This window comes from Cinclus cinclus, chromosome 6, assembly GCF_963662255.1.
Source record: "Cinclus cinclus chromosome 6, bCinCin1.1, whole genome shotgun sequence".
NCBI lineage: Eukaryota > Metazoa > Chordata > Aves > Passeriformes > Cinclidae > Cinclus > Cinclus cinclus.
In genome coordinates, this window is record NC_085051.1 from 39,653,235 (window position 1) to 39,677,080 (window position 23,846).

General features: G+C 49.2%; 1 protein-coding gene across 1 annotated transcript in view; it reads right to left on the reverse strand.

Moving 5' to 3' along the window:
* Window positions 1-23,012, reverse strand: part of LTBP2 (latent transforming growth factor beta binding protein 2) — a 70,781-nt gene extending 47,769 nt beyond the window's left edge. The window contains exons 1-3 of the mRNA XM_062494207.1: window positions 22,543-23,012; window positions 14,462-14,532; window positions 8,576-8,819 (exon numbers count right to left, since the gene is read on the reverse strand). Of these exons, the coding sequence (XP_062350191.1) occupies window positions 8,576-8,819; window positions 14,462-14,532; window positions 22,543-22,997 (770 nt within the window). The 5' untranslated portion in view covers window positions 22,998-23,012. The remainder of the gene's footprint in view (window positions 1-8,575; window positions 8,820-14,461; window positions 14,533-22,542) is intronic.
* Window positions 23,013-23,846: the final 834 nt, after the last annotated feature.

The window sequence follows — 23,846 nt, forward strand, 5'->3', positions numbered from 1 at the left end:
TGAGTTGGGATGTAACCTTTGCTATCCACTCTTGAAGACCATTCCCTGCTGAAGATCAGGGAATGAGGATCCTGGTAATTTTTAGTCTGTACTGTTCTGCACTGGCTCCATCCCTCCACTTGCTCCTAGCCAGAAGGCTATTGGCTGTCTGGGAACCCAGAGCACTCCTGGTCATGTAAGCATGATGCCTGATGGCAAAGCTAGTGGCTTCAGGAGTACTATGACCATGAATCTGCTCTACACCTCTCTCATGTGGCCTTCAGTACCCATATCAAGGACTATAAGGGAGGAACAGGTTTCACAGATTCCTCAGTGAGAAATGATGTGGAGCACTGCACCTGCTTTGGCAGTGCCTGGACTCCAACTCTGCAACAGCAGAGCTCCAAAGTCAAGGAGAAGGCAAAGCTCCAGTGTTATTATCAACCTGTCATTACATCCCTGGAATAGTCTGGCACATTGCTTTTTAGAAAGCTATACCATTGGAAAATTAACATGGCCATTCTGCCAAGGCTACAGGCAACCTAATACACTCTGTCCCATCCTGATAGCCTCAGCCTCCAAGTATGTCCCTTATCCTCCAAGGCCAACATTTGGCTCAGTTTTGCAGATGTGGGCCTGTTAATCAGTCCCCTCAGCTCTCTCCCTCCCTCCCTCCCTCCCTCCCTCCCTCAGAATTCTTTCCAATTTTTCAAGATCTTTTCTGGCAATAAAGAGTACCTTGACTCAGAGCAGGAGCCCAGGATGCACATGAAAAAAAAACCAACTCATCTGACTTGGGTATTTTGCCGCCAAAGTCCTAAGCACTGTCAGTTCCTGGTATGCAACACATGTGTTACCCTCCATTGACTAATTTGCTGTTCACCTCTACCCTGAAAAATCTTAGCCTCTCCTTCCAGATTTCTTCCTCACATAGAGGATATTTTTCCATCAGCAGTAACAGATAAGATTTTCCCAGCCTGAATGTGTTCTTAATTCCTTCCTAGATGTTTCGTTTCTACCTAAATGAGAGCTTCACACAGGTGAAAAAAAAAAAAAAAAGGTGGTGTGGAGAGCAAGGTACCAATCCTGCCAAGCACCAAGCACAGAGGGCAGCATTTCTCAGCATGCTTCTGAAGAATGGAAAAGAGAAAACAGATTTTATATGGAGACTTTTAGATCTTCATTTCAACCACTTCTTGTATCAAATAAACTCCAATTAATCCCTTTTTTCCTGCTAGCGCTGGTGATTTATGCAAAACATTCACAACTAAAGAGAACAGCTTTGATTTTACTGATGTACCAGTTAAAACCAAAAAAGGCAACACACAGTCAGGTATGAGAAACTGCAGTAATCCACAGGCACAAGGGAGCTGAAAGCAAGATAGATGACAATCCTAATTCAGGCATTAGCAAAGCTCTCCCCAGTATTTGATCATGCGGCCTTAGTGCTCTTCTAACAACTTTGTTTTTATTGAACTGCTATATAAATTGTATTGCCATAAATGTCCCAAATGATATATGTATAGTATATAAAATAGTCTATAAACTGGATTTTCTGTACTACCTTACCCACCACATGTACAATGTATTTGCCCTGCACCCTGCTCTCTTGCATGGAATCTCAGATTAATCTGACAGTAGCAGCACTCTTCTTTCAGTTGGAAGGAAAAGTGCATTTGAACTGCCTAAAGATTGCATTAAGCTATAGGAATGGCTCCCAAGGAGGTGCAGAAAAAACAGGTCTAATGTAAAGACCATATTTGGAGTTTTAAAAAGGGGCCAGAAAGCCAGTTATTCTCCTGCTGCTCTGAAGGGTATGCAACCCCCTAGAAAGTAAACACATAAAAAACATATAAACCTGAATGGTGTTGACAGCTTTAATACATTAGAAAATAAAGCAACTGCATCTGGTGCCAGACTAGTGAAGGTATATAATGTAATTTTAAAATAAGAATATTTTAATAGAAGAAAAATGGCATTTACACTCCTCTTGAGTAGCTTGAGTTTTTCCTTTAGGCTTCTCAACCAGCTTGCCAAGGACTTTTGACTATGTCAAAGCAGGAAATGGGCCGAGATCTGGAACTTATGGAGATCTCATTGTCCTGAGTGAGATATTTTCCTTTTCACATATTCTCACCTGGAGTGGCACTGGCTTTTCAGTTTCATTTTTTTAACAATGTCTCAGATATCTACTCAAAAGTTGGCTTTGCATCAAGGAACGTAAATGTTTGGCCACCTTGTAAAAACCATATTGCCAAAGGGAAGCACCTTAGAAAGCTGCAGTTAGGGCTTATCTGCACTGAGAAAATATGCCATTCAAGTAACAAGCATAAATACACTGTAGTGGCACAAGGCTGGCACCCGTGTTTTACCCCAGGAATTCAACATCATGCACTATGGATCTCCTGGGTTCGTCCCATACCAAATGAAGCGGGAAAGCTGCCACAGCCCATGCCACAGGAATGCACTTACACAGTGCACTTACACTTGCACTTTCTCATCAAGGGCTGGCTTTTATTTTCTCATATTTGGATATTAGTAAACTCTCATAAATGTGGACAGAGTGACAGTCATGAGCGAGCAGAATAGCAGAAGATGCATTCAATAAGTATGTAGCTAGTATAGACCTTCTCTCAGTGCTAGACATTTGGTGGAAAAACAGACCTGACCACTCGTCAGCAACCCAAGTAAGGCAGTAAGCAAGTTCCCCTTTTTCTCATAAATGTGGAAAGTTCAAAGCTGGCAAGAGACAGGAGGCTCCAGATCCTGCTTTAACAATCAAGACAAATCTCCCTCTGTTTGGAGCAGCATCCTTAAAAAGCAAGTGACCTTGCAGTGAACTTTTTGTTCTATCTGCTAGTCCTCAATGACAACAAGCTCATCAAGCTGATTTTGCCAAGCCACCATTCTCAATGTAGTGTTCTAAGTGGCCACCCCAGGGCAGACAGCTCTGCATCCCCTTTGCAAAGGATCACGCTTGACATTTGACTACCACCAGAACAGGATTTTCAAATTAAACAGAACAACTTTCAGATGGGGGGAAATACACTTTGTCCATCTAACAACTTCTGCTACACACCCAAGATCCTTCCTACTGCTTGCTCCCTGCTGTTCTAATCCCTCGCTTCCAGGAGAGAGAACAGAGATTTTGGCAGAGCCTGCCTGCTGGCATGAGGCTCCCAGTGCTCCCAGCCCATGAGCGCTTGCCACAGCTCCTCAAGGGCTGCTTACAGCCCTTCTTCTCATCAGGAAGGGAGGAGATGTCTCCTCCAGAGTGCTGCAGAGGAGAGGCTGAGATCAGGAATCAGTGGGCCAGGCATGTTGCAACTCAGCCCTCTTCCTTTTCCATCCTGAAAACACCAGGCAACTCCCAGCAACTGCCTTGCCTAAACAGAACCCTCTCAGAGGAAGCTCCCTGCCCCCAAGATCTTAGCTGCATTAAGCTGTCTGCACAGTGTCTCAGCACCTTACACCACAGCTATGTCCCTTTCCCTTGCCTGCATTACTGGGGAAATGCTTTGCAGGTCCCAGACATCTCTGCTTTTCATCCCAGAGGAAGGATGCTTTATTTTGCTTTGCTTTGCAAGCAGCCATCACGCAGTGCATACATCCCATCCAGGCAGCACAGCTCCCTTGCACAGATGCTGGCTACAGATTTATACACAATACTCCTGGCAGAAGGGACCTTCTCAGGTGGCAGCAAGAGGACCCTCCACACACACTGCCCAGAGGCAAAAGCATCTGGTCAGCCATCCTGAGGCTAAGGGGCAAGGGAACAAACCCTTTCCACTCCCTGCTAAATAAACATGAATTCTGCTGATACTCCAACCTTAGGAAAACAAAGCTGTTTCCATTTAGCTCGGCTTCTGGGCTGAGGTGCAACTCCACCCGCACAATCATTCATCAGGGCTTTGCTTCTCCAGGCAGAAATTCAGGCTGAGATCAAGAAGAGGGAGGATTTGCAGCTAGTTTGCACCAGGAGGGCCTCTAACACGCACAGGATTTTGGACTCCAGGGCACTTGCTGTTCCAACCAGCACAGAATGGGGGACTCTCAGCTTCTGCAGCAGCTAACAAGTCTCCACAGGCTCCCTCAGGCTCTCCACCTGACTCAAATCTCCACTGAGCCACAGACTGCTGAAGGGACTTGGGAAGTGGCATTCATTGCTTAGCCTGTATTTCCAGTGATGACAGTTTGAGCATCACCAGCTCTGGTGTCAGCAAAGTAGACCCAGAACTGCCCTTCTCCTAGCCTAGTCCTTCCCCAGGCGAGAGATGAGCTCAAGCAAGACTGAATACATCTTCTTCTTCAGTCCCAGGAGGAAGACAGAACACACACCATAGAGGCAAGCCAAGGATGGAGTGCTTCTTACCCAGTACCTCTCCAAACAGAAACACTGATGGCTACACGTAACTCCACAACACTGATGCCTGTGCTCAGCACAACATTCAAGCTGACCTTCATACCCACATCTTTCCAAGCCAGCACACCCAGAAAAGAATCTATGACAGCTACAGTGGGAATGCCCACAAGTCCATTCACTAGCCCTCCCATCTGACAGGTGAAAATATGAACCAACCAGTAAAACCAGTTGCATATAAATGGTACAGCACTGCTGCTCAAGGAGCTGCCACTTCTCACTAAGGGTGAGAAGGTACCCTGAGGGTAGAGGACTGACAGTAACAGGTCCTGCTGTCCCAGTAGCATTTCCTGGGCTCTCCTGGCAGGGAAGCCAGAGAAGGCTACTTGTCCTTCCAGAATTCTGGAGGGCCTGAAGCAGAACCAGAAGCGCATACATACCAGAAGCACAACCATGAAAACAGGCAGCTGTCTGGTTGTGCTCTTCACCAACACTTTATGGGCTCCTACAGACTCCCAAAGATTTCTTACCTCCAGACCAGGTTATTCCCCACAGTGAAGGTGCAGCAAGCACCATGATAAGCAGCAAGTCCAACTAGATGAGGATAAGAAATCACTTTAAAGCAGTCCCACCACTCAAGTAAGTGGGGAATATTTCAATCCAGGCAGCTCCTAACTAATTCAGCTGGTTGCTCTCTCAACTCTCTCTGAAGACTCACTTCAGAACACATTGAAACCAAAAGCAACCCAATCTCTTCTTGGAGACTAGGTCTCTGTGGAGGATTCATGGGCTTTGTTTTATGTTTATAGGGAATCTAATATATTACTGTTCTAATGCATGGCTTCAGAGCTTCTGATTGTTAGCTTTGTACAAACAAATACAAATAAAGCCAATATATATGCAAATAAACAAAAGGAGAATGCAAATTCACTCATGTGAGGATTGATTTCCTGTCTTGGCACAGCAAGACAAGGCTTAGATGTCTAAAAGCTCCCACTCTCGTGCAACACCTGCTTGCTAGCAATGAAAATGTACAGTGTTTGTGTGGGTGTTTGTCCTGGAACTCAAGAGTCTTCTCACAACCACTGACCTAGAATCACTAGTAGTGTCTTGCATCCACTGAACCATTCGAGAGCTTCTTCTACCTCTTCCTTATTGACAAATCAGACAAGTAAGCCAGTACCTGTGAAATCATGGCAGACTGACTAGAAAAAGTCAGTGTCCACCATCACCCTGGAACAGACCATGGACCTGACAAGCCAAGATGTTCCTCTCATTTTTGACAGTGAACTGAACTCCAGTGAACGCAACCCCGAGTTTGCAGTGCCTAAGAACCAATCCCCGTACCTGCTAACATGAGCAAACTCTACCTAGCTCTTTTAAGACAAACTTCTTGCTTTTGCTGCTACAGCCCAACTGTATGAAGAAAGTTTCATGCAAAAGCACAAAAAGTACATCAGTGGAAAGAGATGATGTTGTCACTGCAAGTTCAGACAAGTCTAAGAGTGTGGTTTCATGAGACAAAACAACCTAAGAAGTGACTTCCCCACCACAAAAACAGGAGTCCCCTACTTTCCTCCCCTTCACTGCTAGACTTGCAATTCTGTCCAGTTCTTCTGGTCTCATGATCTTCCAATAAGCCAATTTAGCCCACTGAAAGTGGCAGAAAATTATCCTTGATTTTTCTGTATTTGTTTTTTCCCTGGTTTACTGAGCCAGCTCACCCAGAGACCAGATGGGGACCAACAAGTGAAGCAACGGGAGGGCATGGCCAAGACCATGCCTTTGGCTGCAGATACTCACTCTTACAGGCTCTGCAGCTAGTCCAGAAGTTGGCATGTTGAAAGGGACACTCAAAGACACCTGGGAAACAACTCTTCCAACAGCAACAAGATTTTTAAGTCATGCAGTACCACACCTTGTATAAGTTCCACAGACCGCTGAAAAAATCCAAGTGACTGAATTGTACAGAAGAACATCCAGGGGCTGAAGAGAGGCATTTCAATGCAGAGCAGTGCCAGGGTGCAGGCAGCCCTCCACCTGCCTGCAAAGCAGGGCTGTTAAACATTGCCTGGGCAGCACAGCACCCAGAGGGGTGGTGACAACTCTGTCTTGAAGAGACACACAGCGCCCTCAGCAAATCCTTCAGGACATCTCCAGAAGGCAGCCAGTGGTGGATGTCTCCCAGTGTCCTACCTGAGACCATTGCAAAGGACGACAGTCAAATCCTCTCGCTGAAGCATGGGATAAAGATGACATCCTATGGCCTTCATGGGGAAGGAAGAAGGAACAGCACAGCATAGTCCTTAATGGAGTCCTATTTCCTTGGGATAGTGCCAGAGGATTTAAGGTACGTCGGGCAGCTGGGCATTCAGCGATCCCAGTTCAGTGATCACTAGATGCTATGTCTGACTGACTGGACAAGAATGCTCTGCCAGTGCCTGCACAGCCCTCTGTCCTCTGTGAGAAGCCTGAGGTCATGTTCCTTACTGGGAAAGCCTTCAACAGGTGCTGTATCTCCAAGGACACTGCCATCCCTCTCCTCCAGTCCCTCCACACAGAGTGGTAGCACAGAGGGGTAGGAGGAGGTCATCACTGCAGGGAAACTCGTCAGCAATGCCCAGGATTACAGGCACATGAGAGGGCTGAATACTCACTTGGGCAGCAAGCCTCTCTTAGAGCAGCAATGACAGGGGCTTGGCCACTTCTCCTTGCCTGTTCACCTCTGCCTTTCTATCAGGTAGTCTTCCATTTGGGCACCAAGATATGTCAGCTTCAGTGAAATACTTGGTGCCAGTAAAATCTTTGCCAGTCATTTGAGCCTCTCAAAAATTGTTGACAGCCAAGGGTCTGGAATTGTCTCCAGCCCATGCATTGCCTCTGCTTCAAAAGAGACAGAAAGGCATGAGCTACTGTAGGAGCAGTGGGCACATTGGAAACAATCTGCAGGAAAATAGAAAAACAAAGGCCAACTTGCCCTCTCCTTGGGCAGCTCCAAGTGATGTTGACAGAGAAAGCTAAAAGTTCAGAGAAGGAGAAACTGAATTTACCTCCTGGCTAAGCACCGATAATTTGCTGTAGTGTCTTCCTGACTATGACTGAGGCGCTCCTGCAGGAAGCCATGAGAAAATTCTCTGCTTTGGTGGCTACCAACAAAACCAGTCTTTCTGGCCCAGCAATTGAGTGAACAGCTCCAAGAAACACAGGGGCCTTCCAGGGTGATGCAGTCTAACACTTTCCTCCCATGTTCACGGACTCTTACAGAAAAGTGGAGATAGTCTAAAAAAGCCAAACAAAATGTGGGATGTTGTACAGGAGCAGGCACTACTCTCCATGTTCCATCCCCACCAAGCTGCTGGCACAGTGTCAGTGCTTATTAGGGAAATAAATAATCATCTCCCATCATTACTGCCTCATTCAGCCAAGACAGCTACAGCTACAGCAGGACGTCACAAACCACAAAAGTTTTGTGAAGGAGTGGTAGCTCAGCTACAGGAGCATCTCAGCATTGATCTAAGGCAGGTGCACTGCAGTGCTAAGATCTTCCTCACCCAAAAGACCAGATGATGCCACAGCTGTCATCCTGAGCTTGACACACTCCTCACAGTCCTCTTGCATGGACCTCTGAGCTCCAACAGCTTCACCTTTGTTTCTGTATCCAATATGCAGGCATCCACCTGGGTGCCAAAATGACCTAAATCACAGCAAAATAACTCAGAAATATAGAAGAAATGGCCCAATAATTGCCAGAGTCTGCCAGGAGACATCTCTGAGTGTCATTGTTTTGCTAATATTAGCACTTACAAGCACACCTCAGTTGTATGTACTCTTCTGTGGGTACTACCTGGTTGTATTGCTCTAAACATATCCTCTTGGGAAAGAGATTTACCCACCACTTCTCTGTCCACCCTGCTGCTACCATGAAGGCTATTTGCCAACAGGACAAGGGCAAACTGATGACCTTCATGGTTCTCCTTCCTCATGGGATCAACTTTAGTCCATCTCATTCCCGTGTGTGCTAGTGGACCGTGACAAAGTGCTGGAAACAAACTGAGTCCCTGGGAGGGACAGCAGGACCTGACCCCCTTTATGTCAGCTACCACAGCCTATGGCAGAGTTTTGCTCAAGAGCCACATTGCCTGGTCTCATGAAGCAGAGACTGTGGCCCAGCTGATCTAGGTGTTAGTTGCCTGAGGGGTTGACAGAGCATCTTGCCAGGAACCAGGTTTGACTTACACAGCTGGGACGTGCCGTGGGATGGGCGCCTGAGCCCCTTGTGGGGAGGCATCCCTCCCTGTTGTGCTGGTCCTCCTCCGGAGGGAGCTTGTTGGGGGCTGGAAGGCAGCAGCGGCGCCAGGTGGGTGGTACTCCTGCTCAGGAACAACTTCTTCACACCGGAAGCCCTGGAAGCCTGAGCGACAGGTACAGACCTGGGGGCGGCTGCAGGAGCCCTTGTTCTGGCACGGCGGGTCGCAGACAGCTGAGGAGACACAGAAAGGCAGTTAGTGAACACAGGACTATAGCCCCATGGTGGTGACACCCAGCTGGGGCAGCACAACTGGGACAGTTACATCTCATCTCTGCAGGCAGGTGACCTCCACAGTCTTAAGTGTTACAGCTGCTGTGTGCCCCTAACACAAGATCACCTCTATTCTCTGCAGTGGTCTCTGCAGAGCTTTTCTCCAACAATACTCATTTCAGAAAGTCCAGAAATGAGCAGCATGGCCTGCAGAGAGCACATGGCCGCCAGCGTTGTCCAGAGTGCTCTGGACAGGAATAAGTCCTAATTTGCAAAGCAAGGGATTGCATGTTACCTTTAGTCTGTTTTGGGGTCTGATTTGCACAGTGCCCCTGGCCTGACCTCTTGTGCTTTCCAGCTTTCCTTCCTCAGCTGATTTTGGAGTCACTGTGCTCAAATTCCTCCACTGCTACAGGGACTTACAGTTCAATAACCTTATGCCTAAATCAACCCCTGAGCCTGTGTGCGTTCCTAATTACAGCACATCAGCTTCAGTTTGCACCCTGGGAGGAAAGTGCTATTAATTATACACAGGACCCTAACACTTCCCAAGTCAGCAGATGCCAAATTTGGTTTATAACACAGGCAGTGGCAGCCAGGAATCCACAGATTGCTCCAGTAGGAGCAGGCTCATTGTTCTGAGTGAGGGTAATTGAAAAGGCACTGGAAAACATTGTCCTTCAAAGAAAGAAGGTGCCAGCTGGTCAAAGGGTAATGAAACCTTGTTGGACAACACAAGGTGGACATTAACCTCCAGCCACATAGAAACCCTGTGAACGGGTTTCAAGCCATGAAGCCACTGCTTCTGCTGAAATCCCCTATCCCAGGACTGCCCCAAGGAGGCTGCAGGGGCATCTCACCACCTTTACACACAGCTGCAGGGCTTTCATGAGCATGTCCCTCCCCTTCTGGCTCTGCTCTCCACTCCCGTGAGATACAAGCACGCCTGTAAGAAACACTGCTTCTGGACAACAAACACAGACAGCTTTCCTCATGTGCCATCTGTACATCATCCTGCTGTCATCAAGTGAGAGAAGTCTTATGCAGACACTTGAATTCCTTTCACAGCAGTATAGCCCCTACAACCCTTCCCTCATCCCAAAACTAGCCTGCCATCAGCTTTTCCTAACTAGATCAGGGATATGCTCACTGGAATGTTTCATATGACATTTATTACCATGTTAACACTCATGAAGACAGGGAGATCTCAAGGAAAAGGAGACCCCAAGTCACGTAGGGCTGTACAGGTTAAAGCCAGAGGTTTTGATGAAATATCCCAGTAAAATAAATCAGCCAACACTGCAGTGTCTGGAACAGGGACAAGGTCCTAGTCAGGCAGGAATTAAGCGTCTCTGGGAAGTCTGGCACTCCAGAAGTTGATGTAATTTATAATACAAAACTCAGCTGCGATTTAAATAGGCTGCCAGTCCCTACTGTTATCTCCCAATAAATGCCTGTTTTAACAAAGGCCACCAGCCCAGGAAGCCTGCCATTGAAAACAACCACTTCACATGCTGAAATACTGCAGAGCCACGATGCTGGGACCTGGAACCACAGCAGTTCTCACAACCTCTCCCACCAACAGAGTCACCTTAGACTGTAGCCTTCAGCAGGAAAGTGCTGATAAGTGACCAGGCACTGTACCCTTCAGCAGGAAAGTGGTGATAAGCGATCAGGCACTCTAAAAAGCCCCTAAGGCAATTTACATAGAGAATAGGAAGAAGGGAATGGGTTAAATCCTCTGGTCTCTTCAAGCAGGATGAATGGGGAGCTGCCCTAGCTGAAACAGTTCAACTCTAGAATTAAGCCCCTTCCTAGATGCCTTTACAGACTAGGGAAGAACTTGAAAGAGCTTTAGAACGTGCTGGTTTTCACTCAGTTCAGCTATGCAATATATATGGAGAGCAGATCAGTCAGTGGCAGCACTTCCAGTGACAAGTGTGTGAAATCACTATTCAGGTCCCCCCAAATCATAGGGTTGGCTGAAGAAACAATATTGTTAAAATACACACACACACACACACACACACATATATATATATTTAAAATCTTTCTCTTTACTTTCTGTTTTCTGACCTCAGGGGTTACTTTGAGGTGTTGCTCCCCAGCTCGGGGTGCTATAACCAGTTTCTGTTAACACGACAGGCACTCATTTCTTCTCACAGGAGTCTTATGTAATCACCTGTTCCAGGAGCTGGGGACTAGGGGAAACAAAAATAGCAATCTCAAAACTCTTAATAAAAGAGTAAGACTCGGAGCACTGCTGAAGTATCACTAATAGAAAATCTAGTTTGTTCAAGTCTGGTCTTCAGTGCATGAGGTAAGTCCACCCAGCAAGGTCACACAGCAGGGATGACTGTGGCATGACTCTGACCACTCAGCCAGGTCTGTCAGAGGGGAATGTCAGCAAGTTCAGCCTTGCATTGTTTTGCAGGCACACCTGGCCCAGGATTGAGGAATGACACACAAGGTGACATTTGATTACTGAGTCCCTGAAGCTCTGGTCATGCTCTTCATCTAGGAGAGTGATGACCTCCACTGTAAGCAGCTCCTGTGCAGCTCTATTTAAAATGCAGGGAAACCTGTCCATCAGCTAGGGCCTCCAGAGAAAAACTGAGAAGGTGCAGAAAGACGTACCACTGGGGTTATTTAGTCCACTTTCTCATGGAAAAATTATGTATGTAAACTCAGTTCTAACTTACAGCTCTGACTGTGGGAGCACACCCAGGAGGGGTGGACAATTTAACACAAGTGAGATCTGTGCAGAGTGGCAGGGAGGCAGATCAACAGCAATGCAGGAATAACGAAGAGAAAACACAACTTCAGTGAAAAACAGCCAGGGTTTAAATAAACCTGTAGCCACCACGCAGAAGAAAGACAAAAGACGAGGCACGTGAATGTCATTTTGCAGATGTGGCAAAGCCCTAGGGATGCTAATGGGACTGTCTGAAGTCAAGCTGTAAGGCTGGAATCACTGCACCTTTATTAACCATCTTAACTGCAAGACCATCTGTCTAAGATTGGAAAGTGCATTAGTTTATTTAGTCCTTCCTGACACACTGATTAAAAATGTTTCTTTTAAACTTTAAAACATCCATGTCAGGAAAAAAGCTCATGCTGCATTTCCAGCCCAGCCCAGGGTACTGTCTCTGGAAGCAGCAAAAAACCCGTCACAAATAATGCAGATGAAAGTGGAGGTTGATAAACTAACATGGGGAGGCTGAGCATTATGAGCTAGTAGGCAGCAACTAAATTACTGACAAGTGTATACTGCAGCCACTGCAGCCCCTAAAATATGGGCAATGCAACAGGGCTTCTGGCCAGCTTGTGTATTCAGGTTTCTTCTCCACCAAACTAAGAACATAATGGCCAGTCTTACTCCAGAACAAAGTTAAACAGGTAAGAGGTTGAACCCCTCAGGCCTACATTCAGATGCAGCTCACTATCCCTAATGGCCCTTCTGCAAGAAGACCTCTGGAGCCTCAGCACATACAGCCCCTGTATGCAGCTCAGTATGATGACCCAGCAGTGTGTGGGTAGAAATCAAGCCCGCTGCAAATAGGCAAGGTCTTCCTCCTAAACTCCCTTAGCTCATTTCTGCTTTCCTAGGACATGTTGTTGCTCCATGGAAAGATATTTATCTTTTTATCTTCTCAGTCACAGACCGCCTGAAAATTCCACAAGTCTTCACTGCAACTTTGGTCCTCAAATCTGAAACATATGGAGAGACACTTCCCTAAGGCTGGAGTTAAGTCATAGGCTGGGATGTTGAAAGAATAAAGTGCTTAAAAAAGCATGGGTGAAGGAAGAAACCACCACCCTAATTCTAATTAAGAGGAATTAGATTATGGCAACAATTTCACCTATCTTCTCTCCTGTACCCAGGCTCAAATCATTTAAAACCAAGGATCTGTCCAACACCTGAATGCCAATTCTTCCATGTTTCATCACTTTTAAGAGGTTCCCTCTGGCTGCATTTCTACCCCACTAACTTTCTTGACACGCCACATATCAAAGACCATGGGAACAGACATTAAACAGCATTACAGTGCAGAAACTTAATGGGGATGGGCTGTCCAGCTTGCCTTGGCAGCTTTGAAAACAGCTGAATGTCTCCAGCAGCTTGAACTCCAGCAGAAAAGCCCAGGGAGGGAGGCAGCTGGGAATTAAATTATGCTTACACATCACAGTCTTCTGTGACCAAAGTCCTGCCTGAGCTTTACCATCCCTGGTCAGGGGGAGACTGTCAGGCCTGATCATGTTGACACTGTCCTTTTAATGAATCCTTGGGAACAAGGACTCAGCACCTGAGCAATCACTAGGCAGCCTGCGTGGCTGCAAGCCCAGTTCTACTGCTCCTACCAAAATCCCTAATGAGAGGAAGATGCTGCCATGGCTGGCCCGGCGCTGTGTTTACAGACACTGTCTGGCAGCACAGCACGCTCTCTACCGTTTGGCTTCTGCCATCATGGGGAAGAGGGAGAAGGGAGGTGAGTCAGCCCTTGGCCCCCTGCTCCCAAACAACGTTTGCTAATGCAATTACCCCAGCATGGCCAAAGCACCGTGAGATCCTGCGGCAAATAAACCTGAGCCTCCTTCCCTGCTCAATATCTGGGCAGCTGTTGCCACTCAAGTAAAGGTAGAGGTTCTCAGCTATTCTGCCTGTGCTCCCTGCCCTCCCAGCTGACCGAGCACCACAGGCACCTCCCTGGTACCAAGTAGGTGCACGGGGCCAGCAGCCCCTGGGTATATCCCGCAGATGAGCTGAGTGGTGCAGCCCTGTTGTTCAGGGACAGGGATCACAGCAGGGGTTAGTTAGTCTGTGGCTGCAGAGCTATTGGGGATGCAGGTGACAGTTCACTTGTCTCTGGTGTGCATTGTACTGGTGCCTAGGCAAACATCCTCTCTGCCAGTGCTGTGTCAGGGAGCCCACAATGACCACAGTCCACAGGGCTGTACCAGGGCTGCCTGGATGAGCACAACACTTAGTACTTCCTGTCTGGGTAGGCAGGAAGGTCCTGGCCAGGCAGTTTTGCACTGCAGAAGCACTCTGCACCTCACTGCCATTTTAGGCACCCCACGCTCCAGCCCCACCCATCTCAGCCCTTGTGCCAAATCCAGTAATTGCTTTCCTTAATAACACTCAGATAATTTGCAGCCCTAATTCCCCACTCAGCATCAGCAATGCTCACCCACATGAGAACAGCCCCAGTCTGCCAATTCCCAACTGCTGGGACTTTCACAGACCTGTCTTTGCTCCATACTGCACAAGTGAGAGCCCAAGGCTCAAAACCCACACATAAATATGCCACTGCAATGCCCTGCCCCAACAAGATCCTGCCATGGATGGGCACTAATAACAACAATGAAGTAAAACCATAATTACTCTGCGTACTCAGACTTTGCTGGCAGACAAGAGGAGCTGACCTATAGCCTGGCAGTCCCAGAGCAACACTGTGGCACTGCCTCCACATACCCCATATTTATCTCCTGCCCTGGCACAGTGCATGGGAAGCACGTGGGGTCACAGCAGTATTCAAGCACTTTTTAGGGATGCATCCTGAGACTTGCACAGGCTTGCACTTGCACAGTGTCATACTCACGTTTGATGCAGCGGTTTGTGCCTGGAGCTGTGGTCCATCCTGGGCAACACTGTCTGCCACAGACATTTGGCCTAAGCAGAGAGACAAAGCAGTGTGGTTAGGAGAGGGGGAAGCTGAGGTCTTGCTGCAGCCATCACCTCTGAGTCACCCACAAAATTATTTCCTGCAGCATCTGATATTTCCTCCCAGATGGACCAGCAGCTAAGATCAAAACCAATGAGACAAGGGCCGAGTTGTTTAAATGCTTGGAAAAGAAACCCCCAAGGACTGTGAATGCTGCAGTGTGAGCCATCCCTGAGAGAGGAGCTCCCTTTTGAACTGGCATTATGCTGGATTCCTGGCACAGAACTCAGAGGAACCATTTTCCTCCTGAGAGCAATTAGACCCCAGCAGCCGAAGATCATTAAAGATCTCATGGCTCTTCATGGTATTGGGGTGTAAGTTGGGCCCGATTTCAACTCTGGTCATAGTATCTTGCCTCCGCAAATGTCCTGAGCTGCTTCAGCCGAAGACAACACTTCATTCTCCACCTAACTGCTGCTGCCTGTTGCTGTTTATTGCTCAGCCCTGCCCTGGGAGGGATGGCATGTCAGAAGCCACACTATGGGACCCTCCCCAGCTTGCTCTCCCTTTGCAAGCACCCCAGTCCTGCATTTGTGATGTCTCTAGTGCAGTGACCAAGGGGGCTGAGGACTCTCTGACACTATGAAATTTGTGTCTACCTGATGAGTACAGACCACACTAATTCCAAGATGCTGAAATAATTTCCTTGAGTGTTGAATCCAAGATTTAGCTGCAGTTACTTTTTGACTGCCCTTACACAAATGGCATCCTCCCCACGTCTCCTTTCTTAAGTGTTTTCAGTTAGGGATGACTATCAACATACAGCTATCATGGGCAATGCTGGGCCTCTAAGAGGTGCTCTGTAGTGCCCAAGCAGGCAGCTGATGCTGCTTCCTCTGGTCACATCATATCACATTTATTAAGTGTCTACAGTGAGAAGAAATAACAAGCTCCAGGGTACTCTCCAAGAGTATTACTCATTATGGAGAGAAGATTTAAAAATAGGTAACTTTTGCATGTCTAGGTAGATGAGAAAGAACAGTTGTCAAAAGATAGAAAGTTAGAAATAGCCTGAAAGCTCTGGAGATCCTCTGGAAACAAAGTGAGGAGTATGGTTTATTTCTAATGCTGGACAAGGCAGTCAGAGCTGCTGACAGAATTTACAGGAACCACAGAAACATGCACATTTGTTTTCTGAGTTGACTTTAACATGAACATAGCAGGTTCAGAGGAAGATCCTGCCCTGAACTGGCATCCTCCTGACTCCTGCATCCACATGGCATGAGATGAGACCCCAGAAGTGCCAAGGTTCAAGCTGTGGGGCTCACATTTTAAGAGAGCCAAGGACAATGGGTGGCAGGTATGCCAAGGATTGTTCTGGCACTCACAAATGAAGAGGTACATTTGTACCTGTAGAGGTACAATTGCTCCATCTGGGAAAGGGAAGTGGTCTGAGAAACCACATCATGTAAAACTGTTATTTAGTCCTTCAGGAACAATGCTTTATTAATCTGGGCAGATTTTTATAGGGAGAAAGCACTTAAATTCCCTTGGTGTATCTTCCTGCAAGCAAAACAAGCCAAAGTAATTCTAGCACCCACTCATATCTGCTCTGGCTGGGCAAGAGCACCAGTTTCCAGCATTTTGTCTGTCAACCCAAAGAGATGTATGAGTCTCTTCCTTAAAACATCCTCAGAAAGCATCCAATGAAAAAAAACCCCTTCCTCTATTTGCAGCATAAGAGTTCACAAGGCCCTAAACATGTTTAAGGTGTCCTGATCAGCTAAAAGAGAAAACCATTGAGCTGAAGCAGGTCTTTGGGTAACTAATGTCCAGAGAGGGACCCTATTCCAAGCAGCAACATAAGCATCTTTGCTTAGACTGCCACAGCTTCCATTCTTCCTTTGGCACAGGTGAAACACATCTCATAAGTCATATTCAGTTCATTCATTGAGCAAAGCCCCTGCCCTTTCTCACTTCAACTTACCCAGAAAATAATGTTTTTTCTAGGCAAAATAGCTACCTTCTCCAGAAAAGCTGCTTTGACCTTGAATCATACTATTAGTTCTTCATAGGATTAAAGTTTAAATTTTATCTGTATCTCTCACAGGCATGCTGGAGGGAGTTGGTTGCTAGCTGCTCTCAATGCTAAGACCAAATGAGAGGTCATAGGAAGAAAGACATGAGTGACCTAAAATAGGGACCCAAGCCTGAGCAGACAAAACCTCTCCTGAAGTCATGAAACCCCTGTTGGGCTCAGCACTAATCCCTCATTAATAGAACCACTCTGTGTCACTGCCAACCCCAGACATGAGTTGCCAGCCCCAGGTGAAGGGGTTGGTGTTGATGCCAGCACCAACCAGGGCGAGGCTCCTGGAGGGAGGACAGCCCAGCATGAGCAGAGGGGATCAACCTGGCAGGGTTGCCCCAGAGGCAGGGGCAGAAGGAGTACCAGGATGGCAATGTTCCTTCCTACCATAAGGTCCTGGATGAGAGAATGGGAAGAGATGGAGGCAGGGAGGACCTCCAAGACTGGAAATGAGCAGTTGGAAGGAACAACATGTAGGTAGGTAGTGCTGGAGGGTAGAGAAGAACCACGACTATTTCCCAGTGAAAGCCCAGTGAGCAGGACCTCACAGAGCATGAGGCACAGGTAAGCAAGAGCATCAGCTGCAATAGCTACGGGAGCTTTGCTGCATGGAACCCATTCCTGAGCACGTCTGGTTCTCTTTAAAGTATTTTGCTGTCATTTGCTTGATTTCAATGCCATGTGGTTTGTACTGCCTTGCAAAGAATTCAGAACGAATCCCATGAAGTTTAAGGAGTGTGGCAAGTTTAAAACATTATGGGATGGTGCTTGAGAGAGAGTGGTGGCCTCCACATCCATTTGTCCTGCTGCACATGACACCACAAACACTTTAGGCAAAGATATGGCTCAAGCATGAGCCCCCTGTGGGGTATGTCCAGCCCTGGGCCTCTCCATCCAGTTCTGCTTCTGGACAACAAAGAATTGGCAGGGTCCCTTCAGGTCTGATGTCACCACAGTGGGGGTGACTCCTGAGAAGCTACCTGCAGACACTGAGCAGCCTCTGATCACTCCTCATCGCATAGTGAACACGGACTTCCAAGGCATCAGGCAGAACTGCCTGGCAAGAGGACCTGCTGGATGACACGACACACCAAGCCCCTGGCAGACCTAACAATGACGTAAGCCAGAGCCACGATCATACCTTTGAAGCATTCAGCAGCTGCCTGAGCTTAGCATCCAGGTTTTCTCCTGCTTACCCACTCCTTGGAACAGGAAGCACAGCAGCAAGGAAATGGGAGCATGACTCGCACCCTCATTTAGGGCAGCTTGGGCTGCAGAGGGACCAGAGGATGAATGGGTATGTGGATCAGCAGCTCTCCCAGCTGGAAAGAAACTCAACAGTCAAAGCAGAAGGGAAGACATGTCCTCACATGGATCTTGCAAGCTGAAGTTCTACTGAACCTCATACTAGGTCACATTCCATGGGATGCCTCAATCCCAGCCCTAACACTGATAACAAAACAAGCCTTCAGCAAACAGGGTTTCCTATCTCTGTCTCCTTACCAATGGAAGGGGTTAATTATAGTATTTGTCTTCCTAAGGGTCAGGTCACCTAGCCTATATCCTGTGAAATGAAACATTGCTGAGAACATCCAAAGGCACTGATACTTGATTGCTTGAAACACTGTGCTGCTACAGGGCTCATGGGCCACTTAGAACCTTTCAAAATAGTCCCCAGCCCAGCTCAGACCAAAGCAGATAGAGACCATTTCCAGTAGCCAGTTCTCCCTTTTTGAAGAGAAAGGTCATTGAATAGTTCAGACAGCTAAACAGCCACAGTGCCAGAGAAAATCCTAAGGCTCAGCCCAGCAGGAAAATGGGAAAATGCAGAGTGGAACACTGGATCCACATCTCAACCTCTGCCTCCAGGTCTCCAAAGAGCACAGGCAGCACCAAGCAACTGCAAACCAAGCCTATTCTTCATTCTGTGGCTGGCATGTACCATCTGTACCCAGGCATAGTCCCTGGCAGGTTCAGCTTGGTGTACAGGAGCTCCCAAGCACTATTCACTGACCTGCTCCTTTTCTGGGATAGACAGCTCGAGACTCCCCACAGAGCTGAAGCCACTGCCATGAAGCATCTCTGCACCCAGAAGAACCATTCATAGCCCTGACTGGATGCAGTGGCACAACCTTTGACTTGAGCAAAGGAGCTGCCACAATCTACTCCTTTATCCCTCTCCTTTGCTGCTGCAGCCAGAGGCCACCTTCAGGATAGGACTTAGGCTTGCAGAGGCACCCAGGATGAGAACAACCTGCAAGATCTTGCAGTGTTATTTTAAGAACCAAGCAACCACAAACAGGCACTGGGGAGAAGGAAAACAAGAAAACAGTAGTAAGATCTTGGCTTTTACAGCAATGATCACATACTGTTTCTGAGACACTCAGTAGAACCCTTTTCTTCACCACTTGTTTTAATAGCAATCTATGCATCATCTTTCAGCTTCACACAGAACTCTGTGCTGCCAGATATGCTGACTCCATTCAGACCATGTACAGCATCCTCGCAGGAGACCAGAGGGACCATTAGATCATCAGGTCTGCCTTTCTATTGCAGGAAAGTGAACTTCATCCAAATGCGTATGAAATATTTGCAGTCAGACCCAGTGAAAAACATTAGCAAAAGGCTGTTGGCATCAATAAGTCACTGAAAACCCTCTGCCAAGTCCACATCAGCATTAACTGCCTCCACTTCTGAGCAATCCTATAAACACATTGCAGCAAGAACCAATATGCCATAAAGCCTGGGCAAACCAGGATTATACAGTGACAGATGGTGTCTATGACAGCAATTAAATATAAACTGGGGTGTAGAATGCCCAAAAAGAAAATGGGAGGGAGAAAAAATGAGTCTGGGAACTTTCTGCCTGCTACCTGGGAAGCTTCGCATGCCCCTTGAAACTGTCCAGGCAGGTACCAGAAATAGAGGCTTCCCCTGACTACTGTCCCATTATCCACCTTCCTCAACCCTGTGACCCACCCTCCCAGCCACGGGGCAGAGAACAAGGTGGGACACATCCTAAGGGACACAGATGTAGAGGGAGATGTCCACAGTGTTCTCCCCGCAGGACAGGCCAGCCCAAATTAAGGATGCATCCAGCACAAAAGTACACTCATTGTTGGCATGTGTCAGAGCCACCCTACCCCACAACACTCAAGAGGAGAATCCTTCTAGCCAGGGGAGCTGGAGAAACAGGGATGTTAAGCTGAGCAGAGCAAAACAGCAATGTTTTCAGGGCTGGATTGTTTCCTTCACTCAGTGCCAGAAGTCAGTAATTTTCTGCGATGTTTGCTGGGATATCAAAAGTCACCTCACAGTAAGTCTTCTGAGTAAAATACTAAAACCCAGCTCTTGCAAGTCTTGAAGTTGTATGCATTCATGAAATTGTTTGTACAAGTCACACCTGCAAAAAGGTCAGACACAAGCAGGATGGCAGACACATCCAAAGAGTCCCCAGGAAAGAAATTCAATATTCGGTTTGCAGCTACCAGACAAGGTGAGAAAATAATTATCTAGAAAAACATCGAGTGCAAATAAATAGGGTTTTTTTTCAACCACAGAACTCTGCAGGGCCCCTGAAGGTACCAGCAGAGAGCTCCGACTGGGGAATCTGGAAAGGCAACATATGCAGGAATTGAGATTTTTAGCCAAAATAATTGTATAAATAAATAGTACCGGGGTTTAGTGTGCCTGCAAAGTTACCTGAGTAAGGGAAAATGAAAGTTGACATATCAGAGACTAGCAGGAGTTCAGTGTAAATAGTAGAACAGAAAATATCCCACCTGGCAGAAAAAAAAAAAAAAAAGAAACAAACTGAAGTTTTTTAGGGGCCCTGAGTATCCTGGACAAAAACATGTCTGGTGCAGCAAGGGGCATAAGAAGATGGATGAGGTGGAAGGACAGAGTCTCACAGAATGGCTGGAGGCAGCAACAGATATCTTTCTATGAGGAGCAACACCATGTGGTTACCAATGGACAATTATTTCAGCTAGGCTTTCTCTTAGGCTCCAAAGATACTGGTTTATAGAGAAACTTCAGAAGTGACACTTTGAGCTCCAGAACAGACAAAAAGTCATCACAGGCACTTTTCAGAACCGAAGCTCTTTGGGACTGGAGAAAGCTTTGTACCCCCAGTCTTGATCTTCTAGTGCAGAGCTGAGGCAGAAAGTGCAGCAGAGCCTGCATGAGAAACAGAGCACTAGGACACAGCTCTTTCTTCCTTTAAGCTTGGAGGCAATGGCACTCTCAGATATAGATTATAACAGGTAAACTGTGTGTAAGTGCTGGACCAACCATCCCTGTTTGCACCCTGGATTAAGGGATGAAAGATACTTGCAAAAATGTTCAGCGCTCTTCTGAACACAGTGTGAACCTTGGGGCTGCCCACATGCTCCTGACAGCAGCACCGGCCAGCTGTTGTCACCAGAGGCAGCTGCAGTCTGGAAACAAACATGCTATGTATCAGATGACTTAAATTCAACCAAACTGCTACACGATCCCAAAGCAACACTGACAGCATTCCAAATGCAGAAAGAATAAAATCTTCCTGAGCCCTAAAGAGTCCAAATCTATCTGAGGAAGACTGGATCTTCCCAAGACTCCCTCTTTGGGTGGCTGACTAGCCAATATAATGAGCAGGGTAAGCTCAGAACCTATATGCCTAACTGTTAATGATACTTTGTGCATCAAACATAATGGATGTAGAGCGAGCAGGGTGCTTCTGTGGATCTGTTAAAGGAAAGTGCGCAGAGTGGCACAGAAAACATTTCCGTCTCAAAGCTTTGCAAGGAGTATGGGAGAGAGAAAACTCAGAGACAGACCTTCTGTGTTCTGTTGAAGCTCCCCACCAGATGTTAGCAGAAGACATTCCTGCCCATGTCAGAGGGCTGTAAACCCAGAGCCTGCCCCCACAATCCCCCTAGCAAGGCTCACATGACAGTGGACACACACAGTGCCACATGGGTTCGTCAAACTCCTGCGCGATGGTTTTGGTAGCCCTGCCCAAGCGGCAAAGGAGCTAATCTCGAAGGGCATCAGCCACGGGGAGCAGCGAGGAAACTGCAGAGGAAGGGGCCCTGGGCTGAAGAGTGAGTGTATCAGCCCTGCGCCAGACGCCCCAGCCGAGCAGCTGGCCTCGCCATACGATATCCCCTCCACCTCCACAGGGCTGTAGCCAGAGACTGGAGCTGGAAGCAGCCCTGCCAGGCAAGTCATAGGAAGTCTCCTTCGGCTGAGCCAACTCAAGCCATGGGAAGCTGCGGCGTGGAGTGCTTACAAGGGGCCCATTATGGGAGGAAGGAGCCAAGAGGCCAGGTACCTGCAGCAAGAGCAGCAGCAGAGAGACTCCGTCTCGCAGAGCCAAGCAAGCCCCTCCAGCTTCTCCACCACCTAAATCATACTACATCCCCCTCGGGAGTCCCCCACCCTGCATGCCTCCCAGGACGCCCGTGGGCAGCTCCAGAAGGCAGCTGGGACACTGCCCGCTGCCGCGCAGCCGTCTGCCAGCCGAAGCGCCGATCTGCCAGGAGGGATCTACATCCAAACACTCCTGCACCACACAGCCCCACGACTGGCACACGGCGGCCTGGCGGCCCACGCACACTCGGGCTACGCGCCACGCCTGCGTGCGCACCGACACACACCCACGAGTGGCCGGGAGCGGCGGGGCCGCAAGTGCGGGGCAGACGCGCCGCACGACAGCGAGCACCGAGCGGGTTCCCACGCCGCTCCGATCACGGACCCGATCACGGCGGAGCACTGCACCGCCATCCCGCGGGGGACGTGGCGGCGCCCGCGGGATGGAAAAGTGGACGCAGCACGGGGCTCTGGATGGGACCCTACCCCTCACTCCGGGACTCCCCAGCTCCGGGACCACCGGGGCGCACGCTACGCAGCCCCGGCAGGATCCCCCCACTACCGCAGCACTTACCCCGCTATCCTCCCTCTGCCGCTTGGCTCCTTCGCCCGGGGAACGACTCGCGCTTTCAGCCCGCTGCCCTGCCGCTGGCGGGAGGAGTCCTGCCTGTTCCTGTGTCCCGCGCCGGGACCGAGCCCGGCATCGCCCGTTTGGCCCCGGGGCGTGATCAGCCCGCGGTCGGGACGCTGCCTCCGGCCGTCGGCACCGCTCGGGCTCCCCGCGGCGGCCGCGGAGCCGCGATCCACGTGGAGGGCTGCGGGGAGGGGCCGTGACGGTAGAGGGGACCGGGACGCTGGGGACAGGCCGTTCGCAGTGCCCACCGCCCCCAGGGCAGCTCCCCGGCTCCGTAGTCGCGCCGCTTCCCCGGCCCCCGGCTCCAGCCTAGCCGCTGAGTCCGGCCGACAGCGGGCGAAGCCCAGGAGGACGGCGAAGGTGAGCGGGAGGAGGCTGGCGGCAGCGCCCCGCATGGTGTCAACCGGTGGCGAGGGGAGACGGGCGGTGCGGAGCGCTCAGCGCCCGGCTGGCATCCCCCGGCGGGCGCGGGGCAGCGGGGACCGCCGGCTCTCCGCCCCCCGCTCACCGCCCCATCCCGTTCCGGGACTCCGACGGGACCTGCCGCCCACCGGGGCCGGGGGCGCAGAGAGCAGTGCTGAGTCAGGGGAGAGGGCTCCCGGGCGGCCCCCGCAGGAGGACGAAGAGGAGAAGGACGGCCGGCCCCGCTCTCCGGGCTGCCAGCGAGATCCCGCGCTCCGCAGGCAGCTCCAAGCACCTTCGCGCCTGCCTCTGGCACTGGCAGCGCCTGGAGGGGATGGAGGGTTTTATTTTTGGAAACCTCCCCCTTTGTGTCTTTTTGATGCTGACATCCCCCCTCTCCAGAGGACACGGCTCGGCCCCCCTTCTTAGGAGAGGAGACATTCCAGCAACACCCACTTTGGCAAAGGGAAACAAACTACAACAGAGACGCCTTAACCCCTGCCTGGCCAGGGAGACCCGGCCGCCACCGGCGTGCAGCCCCCGCAGCCCGCCCCGCCGCCCGTCCCGCAGCGAGCCGCCGGGCCCCGCTGCAACTGGGAACGCTCAGGAAAGGTGGAGCGACCCCGGCTGTGGGAGCACGGAGCAGAAGACACGGATGCCAGAAGAATACACCACTGCCCCTCAGCATCTGGGGACTTGTGGAGCTGCAACAGCACCGCTAGCCCTCTCACTGCTCTGGATCACTTCTACCAGGAGACAGGCACGGCAATGGAAAAAGCCTTGTTGGCTATCCCACACTGGCTCCAGAGCTCTTAGATCCTCTCAACACCATTCAGGCCCTT